Below are 20990 nucleotides of genomic sequence, written 5' to 3'. Positions count from 1 at the left end.
TGATGCTCATTGCTATCTTAAACGCTGGCAACATCAGAGCTTCTGAATATATCTACACTGATGGGCGTGGTGTTCTGGAAATGAGGTGTGTTCAGGTACATTTCTGGAGTTTTGCTTGTTTATCTTGGTAATAGAAAACACAGGAGCTCCACTGACTGAATACAACCTAGACAGACAACAACAGTCAGACGTTCATCACTATCTTGGCAACATCGAATACTAAATAAAATAACATTGCTGTTCCCCTAATAAATGAGCTGCTGGAGCTCCTTCACAGCGTCAACCAGCAGCTCAGTTTCCTCTGCTGAGAAGCGTTTGTTTGTTGGACACGTCCAGGTAGCTGCACCGTTAAAATAGCAATCCGCCAAAGTCAGAGCTCACCTGATTTTACTCTTGAAGAGAATAATGAGCAAGTGATGCTCTGATTGGTTTATTTCACGTTATGCGCAAAATTAACTACACCCATAGCTTTTGCATGTTTTTTTGCTTTGCAAGGTGTACTTTTCCAGTTGTTACGACAGCAAAGACACACTGACTCACTCTAAATCATGGTGCACGGTGCGCTGATGTTCTTCTAACCAAAATGTGACAGCTGGAAACCCTGCTGCCAGTGTTTTTACTGCAACTTTCCAGGGAAATATCTTACAGTGTCTCCTCGGTTTGCCTTCTGTTGGAGTTTTTGAATAAAAAATCTGGATGTTAGATGTGGAATCTGTTTCATTTCCAGGATAAAAACATGAGGGAAATGAGGAGAACCCAGTAAACGCTGCAGTGGGAGAGCTGGGAGAGCTGGGAGTGTTGTGAAGGTAGCGGCGCGGTAATTTATAACCACTCTGGCTTTAGCTAAAAGAAGAAAAACAGAGGAAAAAAGGAAAGAAGAAAGAGACGGGGTGAAGAAAGCATCTCGCAGGGTTTCAGAGTGCAGCCCTGGGGAGATATTTGCTGTGGTCATGTGACCACACGTCCAACACGTACTTAAACCATGATTTGCGGGAGTGCAGGGAGCTCCTGGTGGAGGGAAAAGAAAAGGATAAAAGAGTTGTTGAGGTTTTGATGGATCTCTGCCTGAATAATCCTAAAATCATACAGCTTTTTATACCATTTTTAGCAGCAAAAGATATTTCAATTAATCTCTAGTCTAAACAAAAAATCTGAATTGAATAAATACACTGCTTTAAGGTTTCTTTGCATTGTAGATTAATACTAAAATGGATTTTCTCAGTCAGCTTTATGAGGTAGAGTCACCTGGAATTCAGGCTTTCAGTTAACAGCTGTGCTGAACTCATCAAGAGTTAACTACTTGAATTTCTTGTCTCTTAATAAAGTGTTTGAGAGCATCAGTTAAAGTAAAGTAGTGAAGAGGTAGAGTTACAGGTATACAGTGAATAGTGAATATTTGAGTAATGTTCGAATCCAGGTTATGAAAAACAAGAGCTACTCAACTAAATAAAAAAAAAAAAACACTATAACACTTTCTATGAATGTCATCTCTATAAGACTCTCTAAACATATTTATAACACATTATAATGCATTTATAAGGCATTATAAACATGGCTATACATATTAATAAAACTCTATAGTTCATCATAGCCATGTTTATTATGCATCATGAACTGTGATTATAATGCATTAATAGCTGTGTTTATACCATGTTATACATCAATACCAAGAAACTCAGTCCCAGCTTGCAGACTGTATTATGACTAAAAAAGCTTCCAACTTATAAACACACCCTCTGTAATCCTATAAATATATTTTTAACCACTCATGGATTATTCTTGTCTTGAATATAATATTAGCTATAGTCAATTATAATGTATTATAACAGGTCCTTGTGCATCTAAGTAAAGTGACATACTTTTTCATTGCAGGACTGGATAATTAACAATATATATATACTATTTTAACATGTACATCATAAGCATAGCTTATAATGCATTATAATCACAAGTCATAATGCTTAATAAACATCGCTATAATGGGTTATGCATTTTTATAAATATTTATAGCCATGTTTATAACGCCTTATGAATGCATTATAATATATTATGAATGTAGTTATAGAGTCTAATAAAGATGACATTCATAGAAAGTGTTACCAAAAATACTTTAAGAAAAATGAAGGTCAGTCAATTTAAAACAAAGAATTTCAGGAACTTAGAAAGTATCCTTAAGTGCAGTCACCATAAAGACCATCAAAAATGTTATAAAGATGGTGAAACTGGCACTCATCAGTACTGCCTTATAAAAGGAAGAGTTATAGTTCCCTCTGTTGCACCCCAGATAAGAGCACCTAAATGCTTCACAGAGTAATTTGGTTTGTTTAAGGAATTTTAAATAGGGCAGTTTCAGACACACTCCAGTTCACAGCTGTCATAATAAGAGTCTTCTGTGATTCTAATTTCAAAATAAAACATAACTAAGTTTATCTGAAATGTGCACTAAATTAATTCCACCTGTTTATGAAATAAAGTACTATTTAATAATAATAAGAATAATAATAATAATAATAATAATAATAATAATAATAATAATAATAATGCGCATTCCTTGAATTATTACGATACTACATCTATTACTACCATTGTTTATATACTTTATAATAAAACATTATATAATAAAAATAATATAAATTAGTAGTTTAATAAATAATATACATTTAATTACATAATTTTACTTATAATAAATATCTGATGTAATAAATTATATTAATAATAAATAAAACAATAATAATTGTATTTAATAAAGAATTAAGACTTGTAAAAGCTAATTACTTGATGTGTTGCATTATTCAAATAATAAACAATAATTGTAATTGTATTTATTAAGTAATTAAAACTTCTAAAGGCTAATTAGCTAATGTGTTGTGTTATTTTAATAATAAACGATAATTGTCATTGTATTTAATAAGTAATTAACACTTTTAAAGGTTAATTAGCTGATGTGTTACATTGTTTTAATAATAAACAACAATTGTAATTTTATTTAATAAGTAATTAAAACTTCTAAAGGCTAATTAGCTAATGTGTTGTGTTATTTTAATAATAAACGATAATTGTCATTGTATTTAATAAGTAATTAACACTTTTAAAGGTTAATTAGTTGATGTGTTACATTGTTTTAATAATAAACAACAATTGTAATTTTATTTAATAAGTAATTAACACTTCTAAAGGCTAATTAGCTAATGTGCTATACTATTTTAATAAAACACAAAACAATTATATTCTTTAATAATAAACAAAACAACAATTTGTATATTTATCAAGTAATTGACACTTCTAAAGTTTAATTACTTGATGTGTTACTTTATTTTAATAATGAATAAATCAATAGTAATTGTATTTAATAAGTAATTAACACTTCAAAAGGTTCATTAGCTGATGTGTTACATTATTTTGATAATAAATAAAACTAATAGTTGTTGTATTTAATGAGTAAGTAATTAAGAGTTGTAAAGGTAAATGATCTGATGTTATATTATATTATAAAGTGAATTAGAGTGTTATAACACTGCGTCTCCAGAACCTTTATCCGTCTCTCAGGCTGTCAGTTACCTCAGTTTACCTCAGAATTATGGGAGTGCAGGTTCAGAGGAATATAGGCCACCTCACCCCAATCCATCTGAGACCTGGCAGCCTGACCCTGGTCTCCCTCAGGTCCTGTATGGGAGGAGGAGGAGGTGCTGAATGACAGCCGTGATGCCGCTCGGTGACGGGCGCTCATGTCTGAAAGCCCTGAAGGACGAGCAGGACGTACGCTGTCCTGATCACGCCAACCCGTCTCCTCCAATCACCTGTAACAGCGCCCGCTGACCTTACCCACCTGACCCGAGGGTACGGTAACTCCTCCCACCCCCCGGCCTCATCGCCCCGCCCTCCTGTCCTTAACTCACCTCATACTGAAGCATATTCACATTCATAACATCTCAATACTGATCACAGATCAGCTCTGAGCACTACAGCTATACACTAATACCCTAATCCAGTTCATATTCTAATTCTTAGAATTAAAAACCCTATAAGAGTCTGTTTCATCTGAATTAGAGAAAAAATACTGGAAACTGAGGATCAAATTATAGTTTTAGAAATATATTTAAAATTCCTGATGAAATCTAATACAACTCCATGAACAGTTGGTCATGTTTGACTCAATAGTTCACTAAAAAGTGATTTTTCGGTTTGTTATGTATGCTGCGCTTGCGCAGATCTCCACATCGATGGCACTGTCTTTGTTGAAGGCTGAGATTTCACCCATATACACCTTTGATTTTACCAAATGGAAAACCTCTGGAATATAATCAAGAGGAAGATGGATGATCACAAACCATCAAACCACCAAACTGAACTGCTTGAATTTTTGCACCAGGAGTAAAGCAGCATAAAGTTATCCAAAAGCAGTGTGTAAGACTGGTGGAGGAGAACATGATGCCAAGATGCATGAAAAACTGTGATTAAAAACCAGGATTATTCCACCAAATATTGATTTCTGAACTCTTAAAACTTTATGAGTATGAACTTGTTTTCTTTGCCTAATTAAAAATAAAAAATAAGGAGAAAAAAATAAAAATAAAGAGACCACTTCAGTTTCTGAATCAGTTTCTTTGATTTTGCTATTTATAGGTTTATGTTTGAGTAAAATGAACATTGTTGTTTTATTCTATAAACTACAGACAACATTTCTCCCAAATTCCAAATAAAAATATTCTCATTTAGAGCATTTATTTACAGAAAATGGCTGAAAAATTAGAAATGGCTTAAATAACAAAAAAGATGCAGAGATTTCAGACCTCAATAATTCAAAGAAAAAGAAAACAAGTTCATATTTATAAAGTTTTAAAAGTTCAGAAATAATTAATATATGGTGGAATAACCCTGGTGGTTTTAAATCACAGTTTTCCTTCATGCATCTTGGCATCATGTTCTCCTCCACTAGTCTTACACACTGCTTTTGGATAACTTTAAGCACCTCCTGGTGCAAAAATCTAAGGAGTTCAGGTTGGTTTGATTACATTTCGGTTTTCTTTTTGGTAAAATAAAAAAAACTCATCATTTATAAGCGGTTTTCATGTTTTTGTTCTATTTGCCTTTAAAATCTATTGGTTCAGACAAACACATGTACACACAGTGTGAGGAAACTCAACCCCTCAAAGCAGCATTGTAGTGCTCTGTGCTTCTGCTCAACCAACAGAATAGCGTATTACTGGACAAATCTAATATTATATCCCGTAGAGATCATAAGAATGTACAAGCAGATTCCATCTGTGCTCGAAAATCTGCTGGAAAAATCCACTTCAGCAGCAGCAAGACCCGACCGCCTCCATTCCTGGGAAAATCATTACTTCCCTAAAGCAGGAGCTCCAGCGCCGGAGCTGCTCCAGCGCCGAGCTTCGTCCGGGAGGCGACGGCATCACGGTGGTCTAACACTCCAAATCTCAGAATATCCACCCAATGAATTTTTCCATCAGAGTCCCCGGGGTTTAGAAATCACTCGTACATACGAGGACAAAACTAAAAAATATACCAGACACATATTCCTCTTTCCTTCTGTTCATCTCCCTGTAGATCTGTTTGTCTCAACAATATATTTCTTATTTTGTTGTTTGGTCTTGAGGACGCAAAAAGTACATGCAAAAAACGCATGTACTAATTATTTAAATTAACCATGGATGTGGTAAATTTTGGGCGTAACATGACATAAATTAATCAGTGTACCACTTGCTCACTGCTCTGACTTTATGCTATCTTTATGCTTTGGTATCTTAACAGTGCAGCATTATTTTATTTTGTATTCTGTATAATGTTGATGTAAAAGCTGGATTTGTGCGGTGTCTGTGTAACGAGTGACTGTTGACTGTTGTCAGGGTTTTAATCAGTCAGTGGAGCACTGACTGTGTTTTTCAATGCCATGCTAGAAACATAACAGATATTTACCTGAACACACCCCACTTACAGACCACCACGCCCATCAGTGTACCGTATTTTTCGCACTATAAGGTGCGCTTAAATTCTTTAACTCTCCCAATTCTCTCCTCTTTAGCCATTCAGAGGCGAGTATTATCAGCCTGTAGCATGCAGATATCCCTGGCTAGCACTGATGGAGCAGCATTAGCATTATCTGCTAACTGTGCTTGCTCTTTCTTCGCTCAGAGGTTCGTATATAGAACTGTGGTAATAGCGCTGATATACCGTGCTGGCTTACAGAACACTCAGGGTTCCTCAGTGGCATTAGCCGCTAATGCTAATGCTAATGCTTATGCTCCAGCTTTAGTGCTGGAGAAATTTGGGAATCAATGCTTACTGTAAATAAATGGAAGCGCTTTACTCACCCAAATAAACCCAATTTTCAGGAGAGAAATCTGTGTAGATTAACATCCAGCAATCGTTATTTTTTTATTACATTTTTGTTCACTTAACTTAGCTTTACTTAACTTAGTTAACCTGATGATTTAGAAGTTCCTTATAGTGTCTCTTAAAATGCTACCTTATGTATGAATTCAATCAGTCAGGTACTAAGGAGCAGTAAAGCCACTCTAAACGCTGAAGTACAGCAAGAATGGAGTAGCATTAGCATTAGCCGCTAGCTGCTATTTCCCCAATCAGAGGTGAGTATTATTGGCCTGTAGCCTGCTGCTAACCGTAGCTTACCCTAACTTATTTAGCCTTATGAATTAGAACTTCCTTATAGTGTCTCTTAAAATGCAGCTTATAATCTGAAGCACCTTAAAGTGCAAAAAAATACAGCAGATTTATTTCTAAACTCGGATTCTATTTTAACGCCATGTGCACAAGGCATGAAAATAGACTGTTTACTGGGTGTAAGATAGCAATGAGCATCGTTACACGCCTTGCACTGGGTGTACAATAAGGCCCCTAATGCATTACAGGTATGAGTGCTCCATTTCTTAATGGGACTCAGAAAGTAGAGCTCAGATTCGAGAGGCGAGGGCATTCAATTGGTTTGTCCTTCTGAAATTAAGTTGTTTCGTAACTCGACAAAGTACCTGTACCTCATTACTACTTCTGTGAACCAGCCTTTGGGCCATTATTAAGGCATTAATGCAGCAGGAGGGCCGAGCAGCTCGCTGAAAGGCGGATTTCTAAAGCCTGCGCTGTTCCTCTTGTCCTCCATGCGCAACAGTACGGTTCTTTATGAGGAGAAAGCCGGATTATTCTTTCCTCTCCAGCTTTATACTCTGCATTAGCCGCCCTGTACGAGTTAAAGGAGCTCGATATTGTAAAGAAATAAGATAATGAAATTTAATTATCGGCTGCTGTGACCGCTGGAGCCGCGGTTCAAGGTGAATAACTCGCAGAGATTTATGCATTACCGCTCGTGACCACGTTCATCATCAGGATACCTTGAGTAATGTATTGATTTGTTCACTGTCGTATTTGCTAATCAAATATTAAAAGCTCACCGGGCCAAGGGCGCCGATGCTGCCGCCGTGATAATTTACACATTCCGCATTCAACCGGCGGCATATGCAATCCTGAGATACACAAATTATCAGTTATCAGCATCATGCTAAATGCTAAATGCTAAAGCTTTAGGTTTAGGTCTTCCAATTAAAGATGTGATTCAAACAAGGAATCATGTAGTAACTTAAAAAGAACTCTTGCCCTTTCTTTTCTGGGGCAGTGCTGATGAGTGCCAGTTTCATCATTATAACATTTTTTATCTTTTACTTTTACTTAGTTGAGTATTTCTTTCTTCTCATAATCTGGATTATAACATTACTCAAATATTCAATGTATACCTGTAACTCTACCTCTTCACTACTTTACTTTAACTGATGCTCTCAAACACTTTATTAAGAGACAAGAAATAACTCAAGTAATTAACTCTTGATGAGTTCAGCACAGCTGTTAACTGAAAGCCTGAATTCCAGGTGACTCTACCTCATAAAACTGACTGAGAAAATCCAGCAGAGATTGATCATTTAAACAATAGGAGCTACTTTGAAAAAATTAAAATATAAAACATATTCTGGTTTAACTAATTTATTTTGTGTGTGTTTCTTTATATTTCAGATGATTGTTATTTTTAGCAATAATAGTTTTATTCAATTTTCAATTATACAAAACAAATTACACACACAAAATAAACCACAAAAAACAGACAACTATACCAACATAGTAGTGAAAAAAGTGGAAATACTTTAGCCATATATAGACCAGTACTTTTCGGGCATATCTGAATGATTTTTGGATGATTTTAGTGTTAACCACTGAGTTAAAGATGTGTCCAAACTTTTGACTGGTACTGTATATGGAGTTATAAAGTCATGGGACAGCAGTATGTAGCGTAATTGATCATTGATTATGAAGTGTTACCTGAGGGGACATCTTTGGAACTCTCACAGCTGTATACGATGTGAGGTGCTATCTTGTGAGTCCATTAATCACTACTTACAGTATCCCTCCCGACTTGCTGGTTTTATCTATAATAAAGTGCTTTTTATAAATGTTATGTAAGTATGATCTCTTTTACGCTGTATTTACAGTAGTGATTGTTTATTGTTGTTATATTTGATTTCAGGGCTCATAGGGTTTGAGCTTTTGTTTGCTCTGTTGTTTCGTGAGCCAGTTTACCTGCTGTTCTCTCTAATTTGATTTGGCTCTGTGTGTTTCTTGCTTTGATTTTCTTATAAGACGTTATTTATGAATTAACTTTGATCAGAGCAGTAACTGCAGCGTACGCCTACATAACTACAGACTAATTTACCCAAAAACAATGAGATCCATGTTTAATTATTTGCACTTTAAAAACGAGGTGTAATCTTTTTCTTTTGATAAAGTTAAAACATGATGATTATACTTATTTAACTGTTTAACTGATTAAATGGAGATGTTTACTATTATGCAGGTCAGATGCTGATTAAGCCACGTAGACAAGATCTCACCTTACTCATCCCCACCACTCCTATCTCTCCCTTACTCATCCCCACCACTCCTATCTCTTCCTTACTCATCCCCCACCACTCCTATCTCTTCCTTACTCATCCCCACCACTCTTATCTCTCCCTTACTCATCCCCACCACTCCTATCTCTTCCTTACTCATCCCCCACCACTCCTATCTCTTCCTTACTCATCTCCCACCACTCCTATCTCTTCCTTACTCATCCCCACCACTCCTATCTCTTCCTTACTCATCCTCACCACTCCTATCTCTCCCTTACTCATCCCCACCACTCCTATCTCTTCCTTACTCATCTCCCACCACTCCTATCTCTTCCTTACTCATCCTCACCACTCCTATCTCTCCCTTACTCATCCCCACCACTCCTATCTCTTCCTTACTCATCCCCACCACTCCTATCTCTTCCTTACTCATCCCCACCACTCCTATCTCTCCCTTACTCATCCCCACCACTCCTATCTCTCCCTTACTCATCCCCACCACTCCTATCTCTTCCTTACTCATCCCCCACCACTCCTATCTCTTCCTTACTCATCCCCACCACTCCTATCTCTCCCTTACTCATCCCCACCACTCCTATCTCTTCCTTACTCATCCCCCACCACTCCTATCTCTTCCTTACTCATCCCCACCACTCCTATCTCTCCCTTACTCATCCCCACCACTCCTATCTTTCCCGTACTCATCCCCACCACTCCTATCTCTTCCTTACTCATCCCCACCATTCCTATCTCTTCCTTACTCATCCCCACCACTCCTATCTCTCCCTTACTCATCCCCACCACTCCTATCTCTCCCTTACTCATCCCCACCACTCCTATCTCTTCCTTACTCATCCCCCACCACTCCTATCTCTTCCTTACTCATCCCCACCACTCCTATCTCTCCCTTACTCATCCCCACCACTCCTATCTCTCCCTTACTCATCCCCACCACTCCTATCTCTCCCTTACTCATCCCCACCACTCCTATCTCTTCCTTACTCATCCCTACCACTCCTATCTCTCCCTTACTCATCCCCACCACTCCTATCTCTTCCTTACTCATCCCTACCACTCCTATCTCTCCCTTACTCATCCCCACCACTCCTATCTCTTCCTTTCTCATCCCCCACCACTCCTATCTCTTCCTTACTCATCCCCACCACTCCTATCTCTCCCTTACTCATCCCCACCACTCCTATCTCTCCCTTACTCATCCCCACCACTCCTATCTCTCCCTTACTCATCCCCACCACTCCTATCTCTTCCTTACTCATCCCCACCACTCCTATCTCTCCCTTACTCATCCCCACCACTCCTATCTCTCCCTTACTCATCCCCACCACTCCTATCTCTTCCTTACTCATCCCCACCACTCCTATCTCTCCCTTACTCATCCCCACCACTCCTATCTCTCCCTTACTCATCCCCACCACTCCTATCTCTTCCTTACTCATCCCCCACCACTCTATCTTATATTCTATTCTATTCTGTCTTCTCCTGCAGGTGGTGGTGGTCATCCACTACCTTCCCTACTCATCCCACCACTTTTCTTCTCATCCTATCACTTTCTCACTAATCCCATTACTTTTCTATTCATCATATATCTTTTTTACTCATCCCACCCATTCCTTACTTATCTAAACACTTTCCCACTTATTCTATCACTTCCTTAATCATCCAACCCCTTTCTTACTCATCCCACCACTTTTCTCCTAATTCTATCTCTTCCTTACTCATCCCACCCCTTCCTTACTCTCTCCATCATACCCCTATTTATCCTATACCCTTCTCCTCTCTTTCATATCTCTACTTATCTCATAGCCCTCTCCCTACTCATCCTATCCCTCCATTACTCATCCCACCACTTTTCTACTCATTCTATTTCTTCCTTATTCATCCCACCACTTTTCTACTCATCCTGTCTTCATTGGTGATCCCACCCATTACCTTCTCATTACAACACTTTCCTACTTATCCAATTCCTTCCCTGCTCATTTCAACACTTCCTTACTCATCCTATCTCTTTCTGACTCACCCCACTCATTCCTTACTCATCCCACCAATTTTCTACTCCTCCTATCTCTTCATTGACCATCCCACCAATTCCTTACTCATCCCATCACTTTTCTACTGATTGCAACATCTTCCTTCTCATCCTCTCTCTTCCATAATCATCCAACCCCTTCCTTACTCATACCACACCTTTCTTACTCTCTCCACCATATCTCTACTTACCCAATTCCCCTCTCTCTACTCATCCTATCTCTTCCTTAATCATTCCACCACTTTTCTACTCCTTCTATCTCTTCATTGACCATCCCACCAATTCCTTAATCATCCCATCCCTTTCCTACTCATTTCAACACGTCCCTACTCATCCTACTCCTTCCTTACTCACCCCTCCAATTCCTTACTCATCCCACCACTTTTTTACTCATCCTGTCTTTTCATTGACCATCCCACCCATTCATTACTCATTCCTTACTCATTTCACCCCTTCCTTACTCACCCCACCCATTCCTTATTCATCCCACACCTTTCTTACTCTCTCCATCATATATCTACTTATCCCATACCCCTCTCCCTACTCATCCTATCCTTTCCTAAATCATCCCATTCATTCCTTACTCATCCCAACACTTTCTACTCATCCTATCAATATCCTACTCATCCCACCCCTAATTCTTTAATCATCCCATCATTTTCCTACTTATCCCATACCCCTCTCCCTTCTTACGTCTTATTGTAGCCTATTTTCAGCAAATATAATATAAATATAATATAAACTCTGGCAAAAATATTGAAGGGTAAATTCAAAAACCATACAATAAGAAACCAACACTCTAAAAGCCAGAAACAAATAACACAATAAATAAGAAAACAGCAGCAGAATAACGGCTCAGATAGAAATAATGAGAAACTACAGTTACAGGACATGAGTTATGAAGTTGGGGTTTAGAGTCGGGATTGGGGCGGAACCAGGGCAGAACAGCAAGAACAGGGCATCTCAATACATGAGAGAGAGATAAAAGCAGGAAGAGAAAACAGAGAGAAAACAGAGGGGTCTGGAGGGTCATTAAACAATAGGGGCAAATTCACCAAATACAAGGAATATAAAGTATAAAAGAAAACAGCCAGACTTCTCCGTACTTTGTATCCATCACTAATCAGATCTTTGTGTTTTTCAGGTTTATGATCATAAATATAAGGCTATTCTGGACGGCGTGGAGACGGAGAGCGTGATGGAGATTGACCCGGCCGATCATGTGGAGATATTTAGAGTGGGAAACGGCACCAACGAGGTTCTGGAGGTCCACGATTTCCAAAATGTAAGAGCTGCTGGCGGAACCGTCCAGTGTATTAATATTTTAATTTTTATTTTATTGTAGTTTAGGTGAAGACCACCAATGTTGAGCTCAAAATATGTTCAAGAGAGCTTTTCACTGAAACAAGGACTGAATTTAGAGAAACATCCAAACTTTTAAACTCTGTATTGTATCAAAATATTGTTAGATTATTTTTTACACCAAAACTGGAGTTTAATTTTGGTGGGAAAATGTTTTGTGATCATTTTCACCAGAATGTTTTGCCCTCCACTCGACCATCATCACTTTCCTACTTACTCATACCACCACTTACTACTCATCCCACCATTTTCTTACTCATTCCACCACTTTTCTACTCATCCTATCTCTTCTTTACTCATTCCACTGATTCCTTACTCATCTTGTCACTTTCCTACTTACCACATACCCCTTTCCCTACTCATCCCACCACTTTCCTACTCATCCTATCTCTTCTTTGCTCACCTCACCACATTCTCTACTCATCCTATCTCTTCTTTACGCATCCCACCCATTTCTACTCATCCCACCCATTCCTTAATCATCCCACCACTTTCCTACTCGCCCTGTCTCTTCCTTAATCATCCCACCACTTTTTTTTATACTCATCCTATCTCTTCTTTACTCATCCCACCCATTTCTTCTCATCCCACCCTTTCTTTAATCATTCCACTCATTCCTTACTCATCTCACCACTTCTTTACTCATGTTGTCACTTCCCTACTTACCACATACCCCTTTCCCTACTCATCCCACCACTTTCCTACTCATCCTATCTGTTCCTTACTCATCCCACCATTTTTCTACTTATCTTACCCCTTCCTTAATCATCCCACCACTTTCCATACTCATGTCATCACTTTTATACTCATCCTATCTCTTCCTTACTTATTCCACCACTTCTCTACTCATCCTACCACTTTTCTACTCATTCTATCTCTTCCTTACTCATCCAACTACATTTCTACTTTTCCTATCTCTTCCTTACTCATCCCACCACTTTTCTACTCATCCTATCTCTTCCTTACTTATCCTAATACTTTTCTACTCATCCTATCTCTTCTTTACTCATCCCTTTCACTTTTCTACTCATCCTATCTCTTCCTTACTCACCCCACCACTTCTCTACTCATCCTATCTCTTCCTTACTTATTCCACCACTTCTCTACTCATCCTACCACTTTTCTACTCATTCTATCTCTTCCTTACTCATCCAACTACATTTCTACTTTTCCTATCTCGTCCTTACTCATCCCACCACTTCTCTACTCATCCTACCACTTTTCTACTCATCCTATCTCTTCCTTACTCATCCCACCACTTCTCTACTCATTCTATCTCTTCCTTATTTATCCCACTACTTTTCTACTCATCCTATCTCTTCCTTACTCATCCCACCACTTTTCTACTCATCCTATCTCTTCCTTACTTATCCTTCCACTTTTCTACTCATCCTATCTCTTCCTTACTCATCCCACCACTTCTCTACTCATTCTATCTCTTCCTTATTTATCCCACTACTTTTCTACTCATCCTATCTCTTCCTTACTCATCCCACCACTTCTATACTCATCCTATCTCTTCCTTACTTATTCCACCACTTCTCTACTCATCCTATCACTTTTCTACTCATTCTATCTCTTCCTTACTCATCCAACTACATTTCTACTTTTCCTATCTCTTCCTTACTCATCCCACCACTTTTCTACTCATCCTATCTCTTCCTTACTCATCCCACCACTTTTATACTCATCCTATCTCTTCCTTACTTATTCCACCACTTCTCTACTCATCCTATCACTTTTCTACTCATTCTATCTCTTCCTTACTCATCCAACTACATTTCTACTCATTCTATCTCTTCCTTACTCATCCCACCACTTCTCTACTCATTCTATCTCTTCCATATTTATCCCACTACTTTTCTACTCATCCTATCTCTTCTTTACTCATCCCACCACTTTTCTACTCATCCTATCTCTTCTTTACTCATCCCTTTCACTTTTCTACTCATCCTATCTCTTTCTTACTTATCCCACCACTTCTATACTCATCCTATCTCTTCCTTACTTATTCCACCACTTCTCTACTCATCCTACCACTTTTCTACTCATTCTATCTCTTGCTTACTCATCCCACCACTTCTCTACTCATTCTATCTCTTCCTTATTTATCCCACTACTTTTCTACTCATCCTGTCTCTTCTTTACTCATCCCACCACTTTTCTACTCATCCTATCTCTTCTTTACTCATCCCTTTCACTTTTCTACTCATCCTATCTCTTCCTTACTCATCCCATCACTTTTATACTCATCCTATCTCTTTCTTAATTATTCCACCACTTCTCTACTCATCCCACCACTTCTCTACTCATTCTATCTCTTCCTTATTTATCCCACTACTTTTCTACTCATCCTATCTATTCTTTACACATCCCACCACTTTTCTACTCATCTTATCTCTTCCTTACTTATTCCACCACTTCTCTACTTATCCTACCACTTTTTTACTCATTCTATCTCTTCCTTACTCATCCCACCACTTCTCTACTCATCCTACCACTTTTCTACTCATCCTATCTCTTCCTCACTCATCCCACCACTTCTCTACTCATTCTATCTCTTCCTTATTTATCCCACTACTTTTCTACTCATCCTATCTCTTCTTTACTCATCCCTTTCACTTTTCTACTCATCCTATCTCTTCCTTACTCATCCCATCACTTTTATACTCATCCTATCTCTTTCTTAATTATTCCACCACTTCTCTACTCATCCCACCACTTCTCTACTCATCCTATCTCTTCCTTACTTACCCTACTACTTTTCTACTCATCCTATCTCTTCTTTACTCATCCCACTACTTGTCTTCCTTATTTATCCCACTACTTTTCTACTCATCCTATTTCTTCCTGAATCATTCTTACACAACTTTACATAGACATGAGTTACTGTCTGGCATGTTTTCTAAAATATCAGATTTTGCACCTTTAAACACTATTGGTTGATTTCCCAGACATTGATTAAACTTATCCCTTCATTAAAGTTTCTTTTAGATGGGAAACCCCATTTAAAATGCTGTATAAGTTCTAGACCAAGCTTATATTTGAATCATCAATTGCTTCTATGGCTCCTAAACCTAGTCTTGGACTATACTTCACATCACTGTAAATGGAAGATTCCTCATTGGAAGAGATACTGTACTTAGTATAAGACTGGGTTTAATCCATGTCTGAGAAACCAAAACTCTCTGATTTAAGGTAAACAGGGACGGTTTGTATCATTTCTAAAGAAAATAACATTTTATGTAGTTTAACACACTAAATTCACCCCCTAAAAACAATTCAGACCCAGCACTCAGGCGGTGTGCCAGAACTGTGGATGCAGAAATAATGGCATCTCTAGCGAAGATGAAATCCTCATGGACACTTGACCTATAGGTCCCTGGAGACGTAATGGAAACAGAAATCTGATAGGATGCAGTATATCATCCATTACTCACCGCTGGGTGATTTTTTATCAGACTTCAGCAGATGTTTTTCTATCTGAATCAGTTCTAAACACAACTATAATTTTCTCTCAATTCAGGGAGAAGTGATGAAAATGCACAGAAAAAAAAACATTGAATGGCTAAAAAGTAAAAAGCTGAGTTTAATAGACGGGTTCTGTGTCCTGGATTTACTTTTAGATCTGTATAGAAACGTCAGCTGAAAGCCAATCCTTCAGATGACTGCATATATTTCTATTTCTATTTTACTCAAAAAAAATGGTTTAAATGGCTGTAGGTATTAAATAAATAATATATGATATTATAAAACATATTAATTGTATTTTTTTTGTATCTAAACATGAATCTATTGTATTTCTGTGACACAAATAAACAAGCATCTTTCTGTACTTAATTGCTTCATGAATACACAATTTAATAACTTATGTTCGAGTTGAGTTCTTCATATGATATATTATCCAGCATTGTAATGTGTAATCTGAATGTTAAAGGCTGTAATAGCAAGTATACATTACAATATATATATATATATATATATATATATATATATATATATATATATATATATATATATATATACATATATATATATATATATATACATATATATATATATATATATGTATATATATATATATATATATATACATTTATATACCCCAGACAGTACACAGCAGGATTAGCCAGCAGACTTTGTCTGAGGGAGGGATCTGTACCTACTGTTAATGTCAAGTCAGCAGATGAGGGAGATGTAAATACTTTTAAATGATGAGTTTTGTGCTTTTATAGCAGTTTAGCATTACCTAGCTTGTTCATGTGTTGACATTTAGCACTAGCTAACGCTAACATGTGCTAATTGCTCAGCATAAACATGGGAAGTGGGCAGCAACAGCTTTCATTTATTTGCATAAAAGTGTCAGAGCCCTTAAACGGCTCCTTCTAAAAAGGACTGAAACTGGTAAGAATAACGCAGGTGAAATCTTTTTTTGAATCTTTATGTAAGAACGATTTTGTGTAAAGAACTTAAATAGATATAAGAGATATAAAATGTCACTTTTTAAATTGTTATTTTTTTTTGCAATGTAGACAAGAAGGCATACCTATTTGTGTGTTAAAGAAAATGATTTGAGGTTGAGAAAAGTCAGTCTGGATGTTGGATAAATGATGTACAATTATTAATCCAGTATTATCCACAAATACAAGCTCAAACTGACAGCAAAAATAGTCGTTTGGCATGAATAAAACCACTTCTGAGAAGTTTCTACACAGATCATTAAGATATAGATGTTTATTCTTGAGCTGCAGTGCTGTCCAGACATTTTTGGCTTTAGTTGGAATTGAGAAAGATAATTATTTTAATATTTTTTCGTAGAATTGTAACAGATTACCTAATTGAATGTATATTTTTAACATTATTCTATATAAAATTATATATTTAAATGGGTTAAAATGCTCTAATCAAAGAGCAAAACTTAAAAAAAAGGGTGAAAAATGTGATTTTTGATCCCACTGATACTGGAGCCATGTATAACTAGAAGTCCAAGACAGAATAATTGGATGCTCTTTCATTATTTAGCACAGCGCTAGCCAAAACAAGAGTCCATTGGCAGTTGGCTGGATTTCTGTGGCTTCCTCCCACCAGAACCAGTAGAATTGTGTAATACAGGAGATTCCTGGTGGGTGGAAATTGGCAGGGGATGTCCATCAAAACCAGAAAACAGCACGTCGCATTTCTCTGCATGGCTTTCTGTCAGCTGGGGCTGGATTAGACAGTTCTGCTGATTAATATGGGAGAGTTTTGGTTTTGCCGTCAGTTTCGTTCATAGTTTTCTGTTTTAATATTGAAATATTGGCAAGAGTATTATTAATATTTAATATTTAACACAAAAGCTCAACAGTCAATATGACACTAGGGCATTTTTTAATGAGGATGCATCAAGAAGTGATTAATTAAGCATTTAGAATAAATAAATTTGACCTATTGTTCATATTTTAACCTTAAAAATTGTAATTGTGTTTTAAAGTCTGCCAACAAACATGGAAACAAGTGTACTTTTAATTCTGCCAGATCTTCAGATCACTATTGTTTATCTTAAAGTGTATTTTGACCTTAAAGTGTGATTTTAAAGTGTATTATAATGCTATTATTTCTGTAGCACTTTACTTTACAGATCGCTAATAAGTGGGTAATACTATTATGGTAATATTATGGTAACAAGTTGTATTAATCCATACATTAAATATAAATTTCCTACTTGTTACTGATTAATAAATCAGTAATTGTGGAGGTAATAGCTCTCAATTAAAAGATTGAGATTGAAGTGGTAGTCAGAAAGAAAATAGTAAATCTAAATTTGTAATTCTGTTGAAAATTATATATATATATATATATTATAATATATATTATATATACTATTTTTTATGACTACCACTACAAAAGTTTTTAGCTATAGTTTACTGATTATCATCTAAATTTAAGTATTATTAAAATATTAACTTATTATCCATGAAGAACTAGAAGTAACAAGTAATCAAAGAAGTATATCTGTAAAATGTTTCCATACTTGTTCTGATTTGTTATTTAGTAACAACTCGAAAGCTAGAAAATAATTTATAATAAAAACAACTTGCAACCCCATAAATTGCCGCTTGCGGCAATATTTATTATTATTATTATTATTATTATTATTATTATTATTATTATTATTATTATTATTATTATCAGCTAAAACGCGATCTGGAGCAAAAACTGTAAGGGCTAGAAACTAATACAAAATTGTCAATTAATGAATGTGTAAATAAAACTTGTTACCTTAATATTATAATATTATTACTTAATATTGTTACAGAGATGTAACCTCCACAATTACTGATTTACTTATCAGTAACAAATAGTAAATTAATATTTAATTTATGGATTAATACAACTTGTTTCCATAATATTACCATATCATTACCCATTTATTAGCGATCTGTAAAGTAAAGTGCTGCCATTATTTCTACCATTAGTATTAATCTACAATGGAGAGCACTTTAAAATAATGGAAAAATACTGAATTTAATTATTAAAAATGTGTCTGTGAAATTATTACTAAAGAATCAAACTCTTCTACAGCCACTAAATTGTATTCTTTTTTTAAAAAAAAAGTGATTTTATTTACACTTTTCCTAAAATCAGTTAAAACCAGAACTTTATTCTTAATTTTTTTTGTTGGGTCGGCAGACGACCCAAATTAGTTGTAAGCTCAGCTGTGCCCCAGTTTTACCTCAAGTTGAGATTTTCTTATATCACCAAGATCAAACAGAAAAAGAACAAAGACATTTCTTGATATTTTTGCAGCCTATTTTATCTCATCTTCACAGAGAGTGCCAATAAATCTGAATCGCACTGTAAAAGCATCGTCTCCATCTAATATTCTGTCCACCGCAGAGCACTGCTATTGGGTGAAGAGTTTGGGAAGCTGCCGCAGAGTGTTTGTTGTGTCTCTGGGTGAGAAAGAACAAACTGGCACTGACTGGCACAACTGGGCAGAGCTTAGAGACCCTATTTTAGTAGATATTATCGATGTAAAGAAGTCCTCAACTTGATTTAGGGCATTTTAGTGTGCCTTTATTGTCATAACAACAGGAAAAGTACACCTTATGCAGCTTACAACGCATGTAAAATAGAAGTAAGAGTGTTTGTTCTCTCTCTGGGCGATGCCTCGCTGGCACTGACTGGCACAACTGGGCAGAGCTTAGTAGTGTAGGTGGCACTGGAGTGACTGGAGTACTGGAGTACTGAAGTGACTGGAGTACTGAAGTGACTGGAGTACTGAAGTGACTAAAGTGACTGAAGTGACTGGAGTGACTGGAGTACTGGAGGGACTGAAGTGACTGTAGTGACTGGAGTACTGGAGTACTGGAGCGACTGGAGTACTGAAGTACTGAAGTGACTGTAGTGACTGGAGTACTGGAGTGACTGAACTGACTGGAGTGACTGAAGTGACTGAAGTGATTGGAGTACTGGTGTGACTAAAGTGACTGGAGAGACTGAAGTACTGGAGTGACTGGAGTGACTGAAGTGACTGGAGTGACTGGGGTACTGGAGTGACTGAAGTGACTGGGGTACTGGAGTGACTGGGGTACTGGAGTGACTGGAGTACTGGAGTGACTGGAGTGACTGCAGTGACTGGAGTGACTGAAGTGACTGGAGTGACTGGGGTACTGGAGTGACTGGAGTGACTGAAGTGACTGGGGTACTGGAGTGACTGGGGTACTGGAGTGACTGGAGAGACTGAAGTGACTGGGGTACTGGAGTGACTGAAGTGACTGGAGTGATGGGAGTGACTGGGGTGACTGGAGTACTGGAGTGAGTGGGGTGACTGGAGTACTGAAGCGACTGGAGTGACTGTAGTGACTGGAGTACTGAAGCAACTGGAGTGACTGAAGTGACTGGAGTGACTGAAGTACTGGAGTGACTGAAGTGACTGAAGCAACTGAAGTGACTGGAGTACTGAAGTGACTGTAGTGACTGGAGTACTGAAGTGACTGGAGTGACTGAAGCGACTGGAGTGACTAGAGTACTGGAGGGACTGAAGTGACTGTAGTGACTGGAGTACTGGAGCGACTGGAGTACTGAAGTACTGAAGTGACTGTAGTGACTGGAGTACTGGAGTGACTGAACTGACTGGAGTGACTGAAGTGACTGAAGTGACTGAAGTGATTGGAGTACTGGTGTGACTAAAGTGACTGGAGAGACTGAAGTGACTGGAGTACTGGAGTGACTGAAACGACTGAAGCGACTGGAGTGACTGTAGTGACTGGAGTACTGAAGCGACTGGAGTGACTGAAGTGACTGGAGTGACTGAAGTACTGGAGTGACTGAAGTGACTGGAGTGACTGAAGTACTGCAGTGACTGAAGTACTGGAGTACTGAAGCGACTGGAGTGACTGTAGTGACTGGAGTACTGAAGTGACTGTAGTGACTGGAGTACTGAAGTGACTGGAGTGACTGAAGCGACTGGAGTGACTGGAGTACTGGAGTGACTGAAACGACTGAAGTGACTGGAGTGACTGAAGTGACTGGAGTGACTGAAGCGACTGGAGTGACTGGAGTACTGGAGTGACTGAAACGACTGAAGTGACTGGAGTGACTGAAGTGACTGGAGTGACTGTAGTGACTGGAGTACTGAAGCGACTGGAGTGACTGAAGTGACTGGAGTGACTGAAGTACTGGAGTGACTGAAG

At 37.6% G+C, this 20990-nt stretch overlaps 1 protein-coding gene across 1 annotated transcript in view; it reads left to right on the top strand.

Moving 5' to 3' along the window:
* The window catches only part of tnmd (tenomodulin), a 119103-nt gene that overhangs the window by 55548 nt on the left and 42565 nt on the right, over positions 1-20990 (top strand). Inside the window, exon 3 of the mRNA XM_049484150.1 lies at positions 12098-12238. Coding sequence (XP_049340107.1) covers positions 12098-12238 — 141 coding nt within the window. The remainder of the gene's footprint in view (positions 1-12097; positions 12239-20990) is intronic.

The sequence above is a fragment of the Astyanax mexicanus genome, chromosome 10 (genome assembly GCF_023375975.1).
Source record: "Astyanax mexicanus isolate ESR-SI-001 chromosome 10, AstMex3_surface, whole genome shotgun sequence".
Classification (NCBI taxonomy): Eukaryota; Metazoa; Chordata; class Actinopteri; order Characiformes; family Acestrorhamphidae; genus Astyanax; species Astyanax mexicanus.
This window is presented reverse-complemented; position numbering and strand designations above follow the sequence as displayed.